The sequence below is a fragment of the Euprymna scolopes genome, chromosome 37 (genome assembly GCF_053919585.1).
Source record: "Euprymna scolopes isolate OS-2025 chromosome 37, ASM5391958v1, whole genome shotgun sequence".
NCBI classification, from domain to species: Eukaryota; Metazoa; Mollusca; class Cephalopoda; order Sepiida; family Sepiolidae; genus Euprymna; species Euprymna scolopes.
This window is the reverse complement of record NC_136518.1, coordinates 78,958,962-78,975,199: the sequence shown is the minus strand read 5'-3', so window position 1 is coordinate 78,975,199 and position 16,238 is coordinate 78,958,962. Positions and strand designations below refer to the sequence as shown.

General features: G+C 31.7%; 1 protein-coding gene across 9 annotated transcripts in view; it reads right to left on the bottom strand.

The window, feature by feature from the left end:
* Positions 1-16,238, bottom strand: part of LOC145261241 (uncharacterized) — a 576,350-nt gene that overhangs the window by 53,050 nt on the left and 507,062 nt on the right. For 7 of the 9 annotated variants that reach the window (XR_013864431.1, XM_080119616.1, XM_080119619.1 and 4 more), the window contains one exon: positions 12,388-12,549. The exons of the other annotated variants lie outside the window; for them this stretch is intronic. Coding sequence is in view for 6 of the 7 variants with exons in the window: in XM_080119616.1 (XP_079975742.1) it covers positions 12,388-12,549 (162 nt within the window). In the remaining variant the exon portion in view is untranslated. The remainder of the gene's footprint in view (positions 1-12,387; positions 12,550-16,238) is intronic. 9 annotated transcript variants of the gene reach the window in all.

Below are 16,238 nucleotides of genomic sequence, written 5' to 3'. Positions count from 1 at the left end.
TGTTAGAAAATTACTCGTGGCAGAAAGCATCCTATATTTTTACAAAGCCATAATTTGCCCATGCATGGAGTATTGTTGCAACATCTGGGCCGGAGCATCTACCACTATTCTCTCACTCTTAGATAGAGTCCCAAAAAGAGTCTCAAATCTAATATGTCCTTCACTGTCGGCCAAGCTTCAATCTCTGTCCTATTGTTGCAATGTCACATCCCTTGTACCTGTTGTACATGTACTTCAATGGAATGTGTTCTGATAAACTTATAACACTTGCTCCTCCTCAACATACATACTCTCGACTGACCTGACAAGCAGAAAAATCCCACCTCTTTATTGTTGAAGTTTCTGAATGCTGGAAAGTTTCTTCCTTCAGACAAATAGACCTTGGAATTCCCTCCCTGCTTCCCCGACTATAATAACCTGCTGAAGTTTAAATGTAATGTGAACAGAAATCTCACTGCTCAACTCCCTACAGACCCCTATTAGGCATTCCCAACTAGTAGCCCCTTACATTCCAAGTGGCAGTGTGTCTTGTTTGGGATGAAAAAGAGTAAAAACAAAAAGCTTGAACTCATATTTGTGAGACAACATTCGATCATAAAAAGTCACCAAACCAAAGTAAAATAACTATTTCTTGACTAGAGCAATCAATCGATTAGATTGAAAAATGTGAGATTCCACAGATAATAAAAATATTGGAAGTAAGGAACGTTTGAGCTCCATTCAATCCCAAGCAACGTTGAGTCTCTCTGCTAAGAAAAAAAAAAAAAAAACTGGGTAAACTTTTATATATAATAAACAATGGAGATTTATGCTAAATTTTTAATAAATGTTTTAAAATCGTGCATATTCGCCCAAGACCAATTCAGCATGTTTAGTTCGATTCCAACTCGCGTTGGATGATTCCTCTTTCTGGCATTGTATTTAGAGTTCAAATCTGAACGGATCTATGACATTCATTCAATAATTTCCACGGAAAAAGTATGAATCAACAATTCTTCTCAGTTATGGGTGGAATAACAACTTGTGTTCATTTAAAATCGATTGATTAATTCTTGAAGTAAATAAACTACAAGCAATTGATTTTACAACAGAGATCAATATCTCACAATCAAATGAACATGTTGCGTATTAGCACTCCTGAGGTATCACTGAATTACCTGAACAAGAAGATTATTACTCTCGTGTATTATATAGACTGTTGCTATTATATACACTCCTCCTCCTCTTCTTCACCAAAGAACATTTGTCTAATTCCCCATCAATCAAACATTGTCTCCTCTCGTCATTTGAATCCCCCTCATGTACAAGTATTTGTAATCCCTCAAAAATAACATGTCGATATGTCCATGTCATCATTTCAGTCCAACTCAAGCAAAACACTGTTTATCTTAAAAGTTATATGCACCCTGTCTGCCGGTTTATATACACCAACATTTATGCATCAATAATTTGATATCTTGCTATCTAACAAACATTTGCCTCCCCTCAAGGGCAGTCTTAGACACCAGGTTAGTTTTTAATATGGGAAAATCAAGCTCCCAAAAAAGAGGATCTACGGATTGAAACAAAATTAAAAATTGTCTTAACCTAAAATTTTTTCTCCTTTACTGATCAAGAACAGAAAAGAGGAAGTGTAGTATCAGAACAGATACTACACTTTGTGCCCAGCCAAACGGCAACGAATAATCTTTATCTCCTTTCTTGAAAAGCCAGCACACTTAATAAAAGCACACTTTGGCCTAGAAAAAATACTTGAGCAGCCCCGTTGGCATTCTATGAGTGGAGCACCAAAGGCGATTAGCAATAAACTATGCCGTTTAATGTTTCTGACAAAGGGGTAAAATTGTTGTTTTCTGCGTTGAATCCATCTAATATTTAATGGTGGCTAGTTTTTAGCTTTGAAGTAATATTTTCCTTTTTTTTTTTTTTTAGCTTCTTACATCAACTGGTTTCATGCCTTGTCTGTAGAGATTTCCGTAACAAAACAAAAAAACGAATTATACTCAATAATTAAATGTACGTAAAATTTTTGGCTTACATCTCACATACGTTTAAGTTAATTATTCAGAGTAAAAAGGCACAGATTGTTACGCTTGGTGTGAGATTCGCAGTTTGAACAAAACAAAAACATGCATTGGCTGTCATGCCTCCGAACTAGCAAGAGATAGCCATGCAACTTCACAATAAATTTTTCCATAGCAGATAGTCATTTTGACCGGCATTAAAGTGTGATACTATTGACGTTGCCCCCCGCTCCGCAAGTGTTAGGCAGCATGTACTCCACAGACTTATCAACTTGTAAGTCCATTACAAATAAGCAAAAATATATATAGCAGCTACGAATATTTGTAAGAGTCGTAGCCAAGAGAAGCTATATTGAAGTTACTAGAGAACTTACTGAATTGCAGAAATTAGGAATTTGTGATTTCCGGAAAATTTGTAATGGTGTAGTAAATAATGGGCAATCAACATTTCCTCCATACGACACAATCACGTTGACACACTGGTTCTTGCTAGATCATCGAAGTTAAACAACATTGAGTCTGGCCAGTATCAGATGGGTGACCATTTGGGAAGGCTAAGTGCTGTATGTACCTTCTGGGAGCACCCTCACCCTGAAAAAAGAACTCCTCGCTAACAAAAGCATCTACAAAGTTGTGGATGGCCTATGCCCCTCCAGGGGATCAAGGCTATGGATGGATGGATGGATGGATGGATTGAATCAACAATTCCTTCACTATCCGACAATCATGAGATCGTTTGCACCACAATCGAGAAAGCTAACATGCTTAGCAGTCAGTTTGCCTCAAACTCTACTTTGGACTCAGCAAACCACTTCCTCCCTGATTTTCCTTCGTGGACAGAAACCCCGCTAGATGATCTGAAAATCATCCTTTCTCACGTATATAATATCATAAAAAACCCAGACACCTCAAAAGCATGTGAACCTGATCTCATCCCAGCTGTACTATTAAAAAAAATGCTCCACTGAGGTTGCTCTGGTTCACTCCAAACTCTTCAACAAATGCCTTAACAAATCTTGTTTTCCTGACTGCTAAAAAACTGCATCTGTTGTACAAGTTTTCAAGAATTTAGGCAAAAGAATTGACCCACTCAATTATTGCCAAGCTATATATATTACAGGTCTCACACTATCAACCAAACTCTGTTTCATCACTGAAATGTTGCATCTTTGTAGCTGTTTTTCAATTATTTTAATGGAATGTGCATCGATGAACTCAAAGCACCTGTACCTACCTCCCTTCAACGTAAATACCCGACTAACCCAACAAGCAGCAAAATCCCACCTCTACACTGTAAAGATCCGTAGATGCTAGAAAACCTTCTATTGAAATAGTTTCTTCCCTTGAACTGCTAGACTTTGGAATTCCCTTCTGGATCCTTGCTTCCCTTACTGTACTAACATACAGAAGTTCAAGTGTAATGTGAACAGGCATCTCGCTGCTCAACTCCTGACATAGTATCCATGTAAATTTGGTCTCAAATAGTAGCCCCTTATATCAAAGTGGCACGGTGCCTTGTTTGGGACGAAATAATGATAAAGAAAAAAGAAAATGTAAAGGAAAAAATATGCAACAAAAGAGGAAATAAGTTTATCAGCAGAACAAAGATATAGGCAGTTGTTTACAAAAGATACACAAAAGGAACTAAAATAGGATTGTTAATCAAGGTGTGACAGTGAAGGGGAACAAAAGCGTTGATGTCAGGTCAGAAGAAATGCAGGTATGGATTGTGAAACACTTGCATATCACTATAAACTCATTGTGCAGACACCCTGTCAGAAGGTGCCCATTGTTTCTTGAGAGAGAGAGAGAGAGAGAGGAGGGGGGTCCCAGGCGAAAGTCTACATCCACTCCATAAAGGTAGTTCAGAAGAAACCTCTAATTAAGGAATTGGACATCCACGTAATTAAGTCATAATTGGAAAATTATCTTTATCATCATTTTTAAAAATACCAACCCCTCTCTGAAGAAAACATTGAGAGAACATCTTAAAATGAAAATATAACACTATTAACATGTCAACGTCATGGGAAATAAGACATTCGTCAAAATAAACATTTATCGATCCAACATCAAGTCGATTTTAATAATACAAACTAAATAGGAATTTTATTCAGAATAAAGAATTGTGTGTGTGTGTGTGTGTGTGTGTGTGTATTTTTCTTTTACAAAGGAGTCACCACTTATCAAGGCCCGGGGGCCACTCAAGGATAAGAGTTAATGAGTGTACTGTAGTCAATATTGTAGTAATCATTAGTAGTGGAAATTTGATAAATTGGTTCACAACTCGCCAAGAACTTGTTTATGCTGGACTTGAAGACGACCATATTGTAGTCAGCTGGAAAGCAGGCAAACAGAAGGGAGTTCCAAACGTGCAGTTCTAAGAAAGAAACTTTGTTCATGGAACCCACGTTTAGATTTAGATATACAGATAAAGAGTGGGGGGAATTTATTGGCAGTGCAGCACTTGCGATGAACATGCTCTGATTGGATGGTTATTAAGAAACAACTTATTTTTTATACCTTTTTGCCTCCCTACTTTCTGACAGAAAAGACATTGTGAGTCTATCTAGGCTTTATCGTTACTTTTATAGTACGTGCTCGACTGAACTCCAATCTATGCCCCTCCCCCATCCGTAAAACATTAGCAACAAATACTAGTTTAACTACAACATCAATTTCTCTCACTATCTTTGCCTAAAACTAAACGAAAATTCCATGAGCAGAATTTCTTAGCTAAAACTGTCTGTCTGTGGAACACAATATCGTGGGGCCGCTTCCAAGCTGACTATAACATGATCGTTTTCAGGTCCAATGTAAATAATTTCTTGCTGAACTATCCTCTCAAATAATTAAAAACCTTACCCACATTCCACAATTACTGATCATGTCTCACTATCTAACACTTATTAATCCTTATCCTTTAGTGGCCTCAGTCTTGATAAACGATGCCCACCCCACCAAAAAAGTAAAAAGTAATAAAAGTAAAAGTTTGAGACTAGACCCTCATTCATTGAAAAATATCTCAATTTATAATTGTTCTGAGATTACATATCAACACCTTTGAAACATACAATATCCATTGATCTTGACACTTAAGTTTGGCTAAAAAAAAAAATCAATAAGAAATAAACGATGAGAATTTAAAGTTAAATAAAACTTTATAAATCATCAGATCAATATGGGGGGGGGGGAAGAAAATCTCTTTGGGCCATGGCATTTTGAAATCTAATGCTTCTCATCAAAAGAGAAAAACAGCCAGGTTGATGAGAAATGCTAAGCTTCGAAATGTCATGGCCTAAAGAGGTTTTCTTTCTTTCTTTCTTTTTTCCTTATTGATTTGATGATTTAATAAGGTTTTAAATAACTTGGAATTTTTATCCTTTATTTCTTATATTAACTGCTTCACTTACCCATGCAGAGCTTTTAGTATCTTGATAGGTTTTTGTATTAAGTGTTTATTTTTTTGTCTTTATCAATTTTATTATATATTAGTAATGGCTGAAAATCAGCTTTTTAGGCTGGATCAGGGGTTTTGATTTGCACTTATAGGTAATGCTTGATGCCTCTGAAGAATCTTCATGATCTGCAAATATTTCATTAAGATTTTTTGCCACATTGATTGCCGAAAAAAAAAAAAAAAAAAATTTTTTTTTTGTGAAAATGTTCAATATTTTTTTTTCTGTAAATTTGAGGATTCACCTGTCTAAATGAGACCTTATTTTTGTCAGAAAAGATTTCAATTTACATCTGTGAGTAAGTGTGTATGTGTGTGTGTGTTAATGAATATTGTGTGTATAAGTGAGCAAGCGTGTGTGCACGTATAGGAGCACATATTATTTAAATTGATAATCAGAACTTTTGCTCATGTCCATATATTGAAAAGAGTTGCTCAATAGATTAAGAATTGCCCATGCCATCACATTTCATCCATGTCGATCTTACCTTATTTTATTGAAGTCAGCGATGAAAACTTCTTATACAAGACTTGCTCCAACCAGCCAGCTCTATAACCTCTCTGGACAGTCTACTACCTAAAAATTGGTCACTTTATTATTTTATATATTTGCTTAACGGACAAAAGCTCACCAGAGAAAAATGTTGAAAAATGGACAATCTATCACCACATTCAAAATACATTGAAAAAAAAATATATATTTTTGCATTTTATTTATAATTTTTTAAAATTTTAAATATTTTCGGATATTTTTTTTTAACAACAAAATGTTAATGTATAAGTAACCATTAAATAAATTATATTTTTCCATTTATATATTTTATAATAATAAATTAACCATTCAAAAACATTAAAAAAAAGACTGTGCTTATGATTTTGTTTTTATAAACACTGTATTTATTTGAATAAAAGATTTTGTTTATGGATTGGATTATTCAGTAAAGACATTTTTTAACGCTTTATGACCTGAATTACAATGTAGATGATTAAAAAATATTTGTTAATCTTATTTAGTTTAAACGGTAATAATACTATGATTGTCTTCAAACTGGAAAAAGTTATGAAGCTCAATAGTTAAACTATAACCAAGAATTTTTGCATTTTATAAACTTACCTTGATTATTATTCATAGTGCTTGAGAAAAGTATGTTTATAACAACAAACGAAATCCTCCCCTCTGAGACAGATTGCATCATACTGAATGTAAGCAATGGACAGTTGCAATCTGGAGGTATCTGGCATTTACCTAGATACTGAACTAATATGTACAAGGCGTGTTTGAATCAATTCCCATTTTATTTATGCCGTTATATTCATTTATTTACAACTGAACGAATTAGTTCAACCAGGTCATAAAGGGATAACCATTACATTTGACTTAGGACCCATTTTTCATGCTGGCATGTGTTTGCCAGCTTTTATAAATTGATTTTTAAACTAACCTATCTTTACCAGGGTGTTATATATCTCTTTCTCTCCAATCTATGCATTTCACTTCCAGGTTTTCCTCAGCTCTACTCTAATTTCACCCCCAATACTCGTTATGTTACTTTGCCCCAATTAAAATAACTAATTTTCATTAATGAAGCTGCTCCCTACTTTTATAAGCTTCTATGGTTGGGCATCAATCCAGTTTTAAAATGGTAGATATACATCAATTTGTAGTAAAACTCACTTAAACAATGATTGGATTAGCAATAATCAAGCTTAATAATGCTAAAAGAGTACTTTTTAACCTCACAAGATATTTTAAAGGTTTATTGATAAACCATTAAACATTTTCATGATTTTCCACTATGGTTAAATCATTAAATATTTTAATGGTTTTATATTAAAAATGGAATTAAAAATTAGTGTCAGAAAAAGGAACTGATAAAGCAAAATATAATTTATTTCGATTGCAGTTAGCTTTTGTCCATTTTTCAAAAGTTTTAGTGAGTTTTTTGCCCAGTCACGCATCTGTTGATCTGAACCTGCTATCAGTACGGTTAATTTAGAGTGTAATGTTATATACTACAACCATTTTAATGGTTTAACACACGATGCATATAGCATTCACTTGACTTCATGTTAGTAAAGTGAATTGAAAGTTAGAGGAAATGCTGTCAGAATTAAAATGGCAACTGTGCAAAAACAAAATGCGGAAGGGGGTAGGGTGAAGGGCAAAGTGGATTTTGCAATACATGTGTACCTGACCATTGCATAACTGAGTCAAAAATGGAAATAGCTAAGTGCAAGAATTATTCAAGACAAAAAACAAAATGTATAAAATATTAAAAGATTTTTGTTAAATAATACAATTTGATTCTTTTTTTCATATTCTTGTATATTTATTTTAAATAAAAAATTAAATAAATAAAAGCATTGCCTCATCCCTTAAAAATGTTTAAGAAAACGCTATACATATCAAAAAAAAAAAAAGATATATATTTAGAATCTCTGGGTTTTTTTTTTTTTTTAGGGGGGGGTTGTATTTTAGGAAATGAACAAAAACATTTTCTGGGATGGGGGCGGATCCCTTATTGTTCAAAATTTTTTTTAATAAAAATGGATGTGTATTTTAATTTAGTTTGGGATATTTGTTTCTATTTATCAACCTTCTCTCGGTTTTATTTATGTGCTTTTCAGTTTGATATACATATATATAGAACCCCTCACCAACCGTTTTTAAAAGATATGAAAATTTAGATTAAAGATGGGTGAAGGGAGGAGGGATCATTTTACATTAAACTTACATTGAAAATTGAACCCGTGATAAAAATTAAATAATAATTTGATATTTTATTTTTTAAAAATTGTTAAGATGAAAAAAAAAAAAATAAATAAATAAAATAACCATTATTTAAAAAAAAAATGTTAAGAATTAAAAGAAACAATAAAACCCAAAAGTTTTAGAAGTGAGTGAGGATGTATCGCATTCGCTCTCTCATAAAAACATTTATCAAATTGACTGACTAATGCTTTTGGTAATTTAATCTCCAAACAGATGCTGATATATGACTGAACGATTTTGATAAAAGCTCAAAATACGATAATTGTATTTATTTTTGTTTTTTATTCTTGTTTGATTTTTTGTATTTTTGAAAGTTTATCTTTTTAGGTATTTCTTCACAATAAAACCGCCATAGAAAAAGAGCTTTTTTTTTTATTTTAAACCAGGCAATTCTTCAACTACATAGTCCAAGAATAAAACGTTTAGAACCTCAATACCTCTATATAATTATACTGCCATGAAAGTTGCATTGCACTTTTGGTATTGTTTGGAATAATAACGAAAACTGAAATATTGAATTACAACTAAAAGTAATTTTATCTACTTAATTATCATGTTAAAATTAATAAAATATTACTACTTATATTACATAAAACATTGACTTTCATGATTCATTGATCCACCATTATTAGTTTTAAAATATAACTTCAACAAGGGAAGTAACTCATAGTTTGGAGTCATTAGTTAAGTAAAACTTGTAATTTTTTTTAGAAAAGAATTTTCATTAATTATTAATTTCCTACCTTTATCATTTTTCGTAATTTTTGGATATGTTACTAATTTCGACATGACAATTAGTTTTCATTGAAATTCAATTTTTTGATTTTCATTATTATTCCAAACAAGCACCATATATTTTTTTTTTTGTAAATAAACTAACTTTTGGAGTTAGTATTTCAATAATCTTAAAATCATAGAATTTCTGTAAATAGCAAACATGCACTTTTTTTTATTCATTTTTTTTTTTCCCCCCATTTAAAATTTTACTTTTTGAATGATACGATTGTAGGGTGTTACCATGTTACTTGTCCAGGATTGAACTACGACAGCACAAAAGGCGCACTATATCTTGATGTGTTGACACATGAAGAAAATGAAAATAAAGTTCATGAACATCAAATAGTGTTTTCTTTATGCTACTATGGTTTTTCAAATCTTAGAATTTGGAAACATAAGATAAAACCGAATAAAATACTAGATATGAAATAATGTCTTAAACTGACGCACAGAAATATACATGCTTTGAACTAACCAAAATGCAAACATTTCAAACAGGTTTTGTTTTTTGTGGTCTCTGTTTTCTAAACAGCAAGGATAGGCATTGAGAAAGCTTTGATCAGAGTGTTCGACATCAGACCACCCACAGCTATTAGCATAAACTCATCCCAAAAATCAAACAAATTTTTATGATCACCAGTCAATCAGGTTTCAAACATATTTTAGACCAATCTATTTTTTAGATTGGCCTGATATTTCCTATATTGCCTCTCCCCATGAGGGTTGGATGTAATAATATATGATATCACATTTTAATAAGTTATTAATCTGATCTATTTTTTTTAGAAATTATAAATTCTTTAATTACCTGCCTCCCCATGGGGGCAAAGTTTGATGAAATTTAAATCATGTGTATAAAATTCTCTGGGGAATAGAATCCAAGATGTCCCAAATCTTACATATTCTTCTAAGGGAACTATGGGTGACAGAACCTCCCGTAAACTTCAAATACATCCTATTTTAATGAAATTTAAATTATGATAATCCAGAATCTCTACATACTCCCCCCTAAAGGAGTTATTAAAGCAGAGCCCAGCCTCTTCCATTAAAATCTTTAAATATGTATATCAGATTTTAATTAAATTTAAACCATATGTATGTTTATCAAATTGACGAATGCTTTTGGCAATTTAATCTCCAAACAGATGCTGATATGACTGAACGATTTTGATAAAAGCTCAAAATATGATTTTATTTATTTTGTTTTTATTCTTGCTTGATTTTTGAAAGTTTATCTTTTTAGGCATTTCTTTACAATAACACAGCCATAAAAAGGGTTTATTTTTTTAAAACTAGGAAATTCTTCAACTAAATAGTCCAAGAATAAAACTTTTAGAACCTCAATACCTCTATATAATTACACTGCCATAAAAGTTGTCTTATATTTTTGGTATTGTTTGGAATAATAAGGAAAACTGAAATATTGAATTACAACTAAAAGTAATTTTATATGCTTGATTATCATATTAAAATTCATAAAATATTTCATTATTACATAAAACATTGACTTTCATGACTTTCATCTCTAATTTAGAGAATTTGCCAAAATTTCAGCTTAAAAAAAAAAAACATGGTATTATAAATATAGTGAAAAAGAAGTGTTCCTCATTCAATCCTGAGCAACAACAGATCTTTCTCTTAGCAATAAAACAAAGTCCATCAAAATAAAATAATTAAAATTATCATATCTGATAGCATAATATAATGTTTATATGTTAATCAGAACAGGCAACTCTAAGTCTGCAGCAAACAATGCTAGATAAAAAATTTGTATTATACTTAATTATTTTTTGCATAGAATAAAAAGTTATTCTTTCACTGTTTTGAAGTTGGTTTTACTATTACAAATTATAGCAGTATAATTATGAAATATTTCTTGATTTCAAATTTTTTTTAGAAAAATATAATAATTTTTTTATCCGACACTGTTTGCTGCAGACTTTGTGTCACCCGTTTTTCTAATTTATCAGTTTATATGTTATGTTACATTTTAACAATAATAAGTTATAAAAAGCGTATGAAATGATAAAGGAAGTATTTTATTATAATCTAACAATAACATTTCAAAAGTAAAATTGCAGAAATAATAAATGAAGAAATCGTAAAGATAAAAAAAAAAAAAAAAGATAATTCATAGCAAACAAAGAATGCAATTATCTATCAACCTGTATACTTTAAATGTGTGGAAATTGTAAAAATTTATTTTTAATTTAGAATTTTATTCCTGTGATCTTGTTTATTGGTTAGATCTCGTTAAACTTAAGTGATTAAATGAGATTTTACAAGAGTTTTTGTTTGGTGGTAGTGGTGGGAATGGCTTACCACTGACAGAGTAAGCAGTAAGCAAATAATTTTTTTTACTATCTTTTGAATTTAAAGCAAAGACATAAAAGAGTCAGCCATTTTGTTTTACATATGACAATAAATCACATGAATATTAAAACCAAATTCTGAAAAAAAAAAAAAAAAAAAAAAAAAATCCGAACAGTTACCACATGTTAAAAGTATACAGTTCAGCAGATAATTAAATTCTACTGAATTTGGTATAAGTTTTTTTTTTTTTTTTTTTTATTTCTCAACTTTTAACTATTTTTGCAATTTTACAAAGTAGGTAGGTAATAAATTAGGGTTCGGTTTTAGTCACTTGTCTTCTAAGATATATTTTTGACTAAAATTTATCGGATGAGTATAGTCAGTTGCTAGAAAATTTTCTAAGGAAGCAATTTACTAAAATGGAACCCATTTTTATTAGTTACTAAAAAAGGTGAAACAAGAGTAAATTATAATAGAGAAATAATGAAAATTATTAAAGAAGAAGACCTGCCTGTAAAAAACAAAGTAGAAATAAGTACAAGGTGTAGATGTGCATGAGAGACCATAATTGAAGCTGTTTAGTACAATAGATTTTGTTTTTTGAAGAAGCTGGTGAAGTGATGCTGTAACCAAGAATATTTTAATAATAACAAAAAGAAAAAATCTATAATTTTTCTTTTGAAGTTAAAAATCACATATTAAAAATATTTTTTCTATAAAAATATTTTATAAAAAAAAATTTTTTAATAAAAGTATTATGACATTATGCAAAAAGAAATTTTCAACATTTCCCTAGAAAATGGGAACAAAACGTTGAAAATGTTCTAAAAGGCTACAGGTGTTTCTTTCTTTTTCCCCTCCCCCCAAAAAAACCTTGTAAAAAAAAAAAAACAGAAAAAAAAAAAAAAAAAAAATCAATAGCTAAATTTTAAGAAATCTTAAAAAAAAAAAAAAAAAAAAAAAATTAAAAAAAGTAAAATACAAAAAAAAAAAAAAAAGGAGAAATGTTTATGTAGCCAGCCATTGTCATTTAGTCGTATTACCTGGCATTCTCTGCCGGGGTGTACGTCACTGGCAGCTTTCTCACGTCTGCCCCGTGTCTTCCGTGCCTTTATCTTCTCTTGTTCTTGAATTATTTCTGCCAGTCGGGCATCCTGGGTTTCAATTTCACGGAGTTTTCTTTGGTCAACAATCGCCTTAGTCCGCTGGAGAAAGCAAATAGTGAAATCAATAATTTCCACGTTTTAAACAAATGCGTAAACCCAAGAAGGTCAAGAATCAGCATTAGAAACAGTTTTAAACACACACACACACAGGTATACATACTTTCTTCTCAGTCTCAAGAGTTATCATATTTGCACTCAAAGACCATTTCTTTCTTTTTTTTGTTTTTCAAATTTGTCTAAAACAGATCAATAAAAAGAGGTGATGTCTAAAATACCAGGTTGTACACTTTTATCACCAAAATCAGGCCATTATTTTGTTTTTATTGTTAGCAATAAATGACACTATTACAACTACTGGTACTTTTTACTTCCTAAGCATTTGAGAGTTTCCTTCCTGACGTGTAATGTCACTCCATTCTTTTTAGAAACATATATTTGTGTTTTTGATATCCATGGACACATGTTTCACTGTTACTGCAGCTCATTAGCGTGGCTGATTATGACAGGATACAAACCTTTGATCACACGGATTAATCGAGTGTGTTATTAGCCCACCACAATGTCCAGTTTGAAATTACACAATTTATTGCTCTCCTTCTCTCTCTCTCTATATATATATATATATATGAACAAATGATTAATAAAACAAGTTAAAAAACATCTTTAAAAAGAGTTAAAAAACATATTTAATTTTAAAAAGGAAGCACAAGATAAGTGGATAGTCCTTAATCTGCGGAGTTTCGAAGAAATACTCTCCTTCTCATCAGAGGGCAGGAATTAGCAAAATGCCCTCTGATGAGAAGGAGAGTATTTCTCCGAAACTCCGCGGATTAAGGACTATCCACTTATCTTGTGCTTCCTTTTTAAAATTAAATATGTTTTTAATTCTTTGTAAAGATGTTTTTTAACATGTTTTATTAATCATTTGTTCATATTATAAGCTCTATTTCCTTTTCGGTTTTATTGAGCTTTTACATCTGGTTGAGATTACTTTACTTGTAAATATTAACTCTTTAATATTCATAATATATTTTAAGTTTACTATTTTGATTACCTTGGTAAACTTATTGTAATTTTTATTTCTTATATATATATATATATATATATATATATATATATATATATATATATAATAGATTTTTCTCTTATTCCTCTTTTTGTAAAACTTATTGAATTGATAAACTGATAAACTAGTAAAGTTCCTATGCAACTTGACACTTTATCTTCTTAACCTATTCTATGAGAGATGTGCAGAATAGTCACATTGGAGGTATTTATTTCTCTCCCACTGCAAGAAATGCGACAAGGGTCGAAAAGTAGGATTGAAAAGTCAGCGGTCCAGAGAAGGAGCATTTTGACCCTGCAGAAGATGTCTGTGCAATCCCATTGGCATTCCCGGGGAGAGGTTCCTGAATTGATTAGCAATAAACTAACCCCTTTCTCAAAGAGAGAAAGCAAAGCCTAGGAAGGTGGACCTCCTAGAACTGCACAAAACCAGCACTGCAATCAACAGGGACGGGGTCATTGCAGAAATGGCCTAATCTTTGATTTTCTGCATAGATTTAAATGCAGACCCAATCTCAGGAGTTTTAGCTCGTTTTCAAAAGTATACGGATGTGTTGAACAGAAATGTACTGATGATCATCATGATTTATAACGGTGAAACTGCAGTAAAGCTTCAATTTTAATGAAAGGTATTCTGCTGCAGAGAAATTAACGTTACAGGTGTAAGAGCTATATCTATTCTTATACAATAACGGCGAATATCGTTACCACTGGTTTTACGGTAGAAAAACAAAATTCCACATTTGTTAATCTCCAAGATGTCTGCGTTTATGAATGTTAAGTCATCCTGGCATTTTGTAACATTTTTAAAATTATGCAAATTCGTCTTGAAGATGAGGTTGTCATTTTGTTTTTCTGTTTGGAAACCAACGATAATATTCAACATGATTGTGTTGTAAATTTAACTACCATTACACTAACATCTAACCGGCCGTCCATGTTTTCTAATCTCAGAGTAGATACACTCGTAATGCCTAGTCACGTGCCAAAATTATTATTACATATGCATGGAATATTGTTGCCATATCGGGACTGGAACATCTACCTCTCTCGCTCTTAGACAGCATCCAGAAAAGAGTTTCAAAGCTAATAGGTCCCATACTGTCTACCAATCTCCAACCTCTGTCCCATCGCCACCATGTCGCATCCCTGCACCTATTATACTAATACTTTAACGGAATGTGCTCTGATGGACTCAAGCTTTCCTCAAAGTACATACTCCCAACAATCCCACCCTTGTACTGTTGAGATCCCCGAATGTCAAAATGCCTTCTACCCTAATAGTTTCTTCCCTTGAACAAATAGACTTTGGAATTCTCTCCCTGTTTCCTGCTTCCCCGAGTGTACTAACTTGCAGAAGTTTAAATGTAAAGTGGACAGACGTCTTGCTGCTCAACTTCCCACAATCGCCTGTTAGATATGGTCCCATATAGTAGCCCTTACGTTCCAAGTGGTGATATGCCGTGCTTGGAATGAAAAGGAATAAAAATAAATAAATCTAACCAGAAATAAATTTTTGAAAATTATAATTTTAAAAAATTCTCCAAGTTTAGAACAGCCATTGTGATGTACATTTTTTTTTTATGGTCATAAAAAAGTTGAAGTTTACACCATAGCCATCAACATTTAAAAATGTTGTTCAGTTGTTAAAACTGGCAGATTAACTTATATCAGAAATTACAGTTTAAGTCGATAGACCTAAGTTGAGTACCATGGGGCTGCTACTTGGTTGACTATAACACGGTCGTTTTCAAGTCCAATGTAAATAAGTATTTGTTGACTCTTAAATAATTAAGCCCTACCCAAGTTCCACCATTACTGATCTTCGTTGCATTATCTTACCAACTACCTAACACTTATTAGCCCTTATCCTAGAGTGGCCTCCTGGCCTTGATAAACAGTAATTCTCAAGTAAAAAAACAGAAAAACTTGTGTTTAAAAAAAGAAAAAAAAAAGAAAAGATTTCTGACTAACAAATTATTGGATGCATTTTAAGTTGTTGAAAAGTAGGCAAAAGAAAATCGAGAAAGCTACCATTTTATTTTTTAATAAAAAAGTAAATAAATTAAGAGAAAATAAGGGCATTTTTTTTTTTTTTTTTTTTACAAAATACAACAAAACGAAAATGTGGTCAAAAAGCAAATATATTTATTGATGTTATCAAAGGTAAGATAAGTTACTCTTCTACCTAACTGGATGAGTTTTTAGTGTTTTAACTTATTTTAAAGCGTTTATTCAGTAAAAAAAAAAAAACAACAACTACAGTGTTAAGTTAGAAAAAAGAAAAAATCGCTGACATGAGAGATTCACATCTTTGGATTCTTGATAATCGCTCAAAAAATAGAAAATTTAACAAGATACTAGTAACCCACACACCCAATAAATATTACCATGATATTTATTAAGTGGGGTTTTTATCAGTATTTTGTTTCATTTTCGAGTTTTTAGGAACTATCGAGACTCTTCAGATAACCGTCTCATGCTGACCATTTTGTTTTAGTTCTAGCATAGAAATTCGGCACTACTTATGTTTTGAATTAAACAAACGCTTTCAAATAAGTACAAGCCTAAAACTTACCCAGGTAGGTAGAATGGTAACTAATCTTGCCTTTGGTAACATTTAATTGTTTCTTTAACACTTTTTCAGTTTGCTGTATACAGTA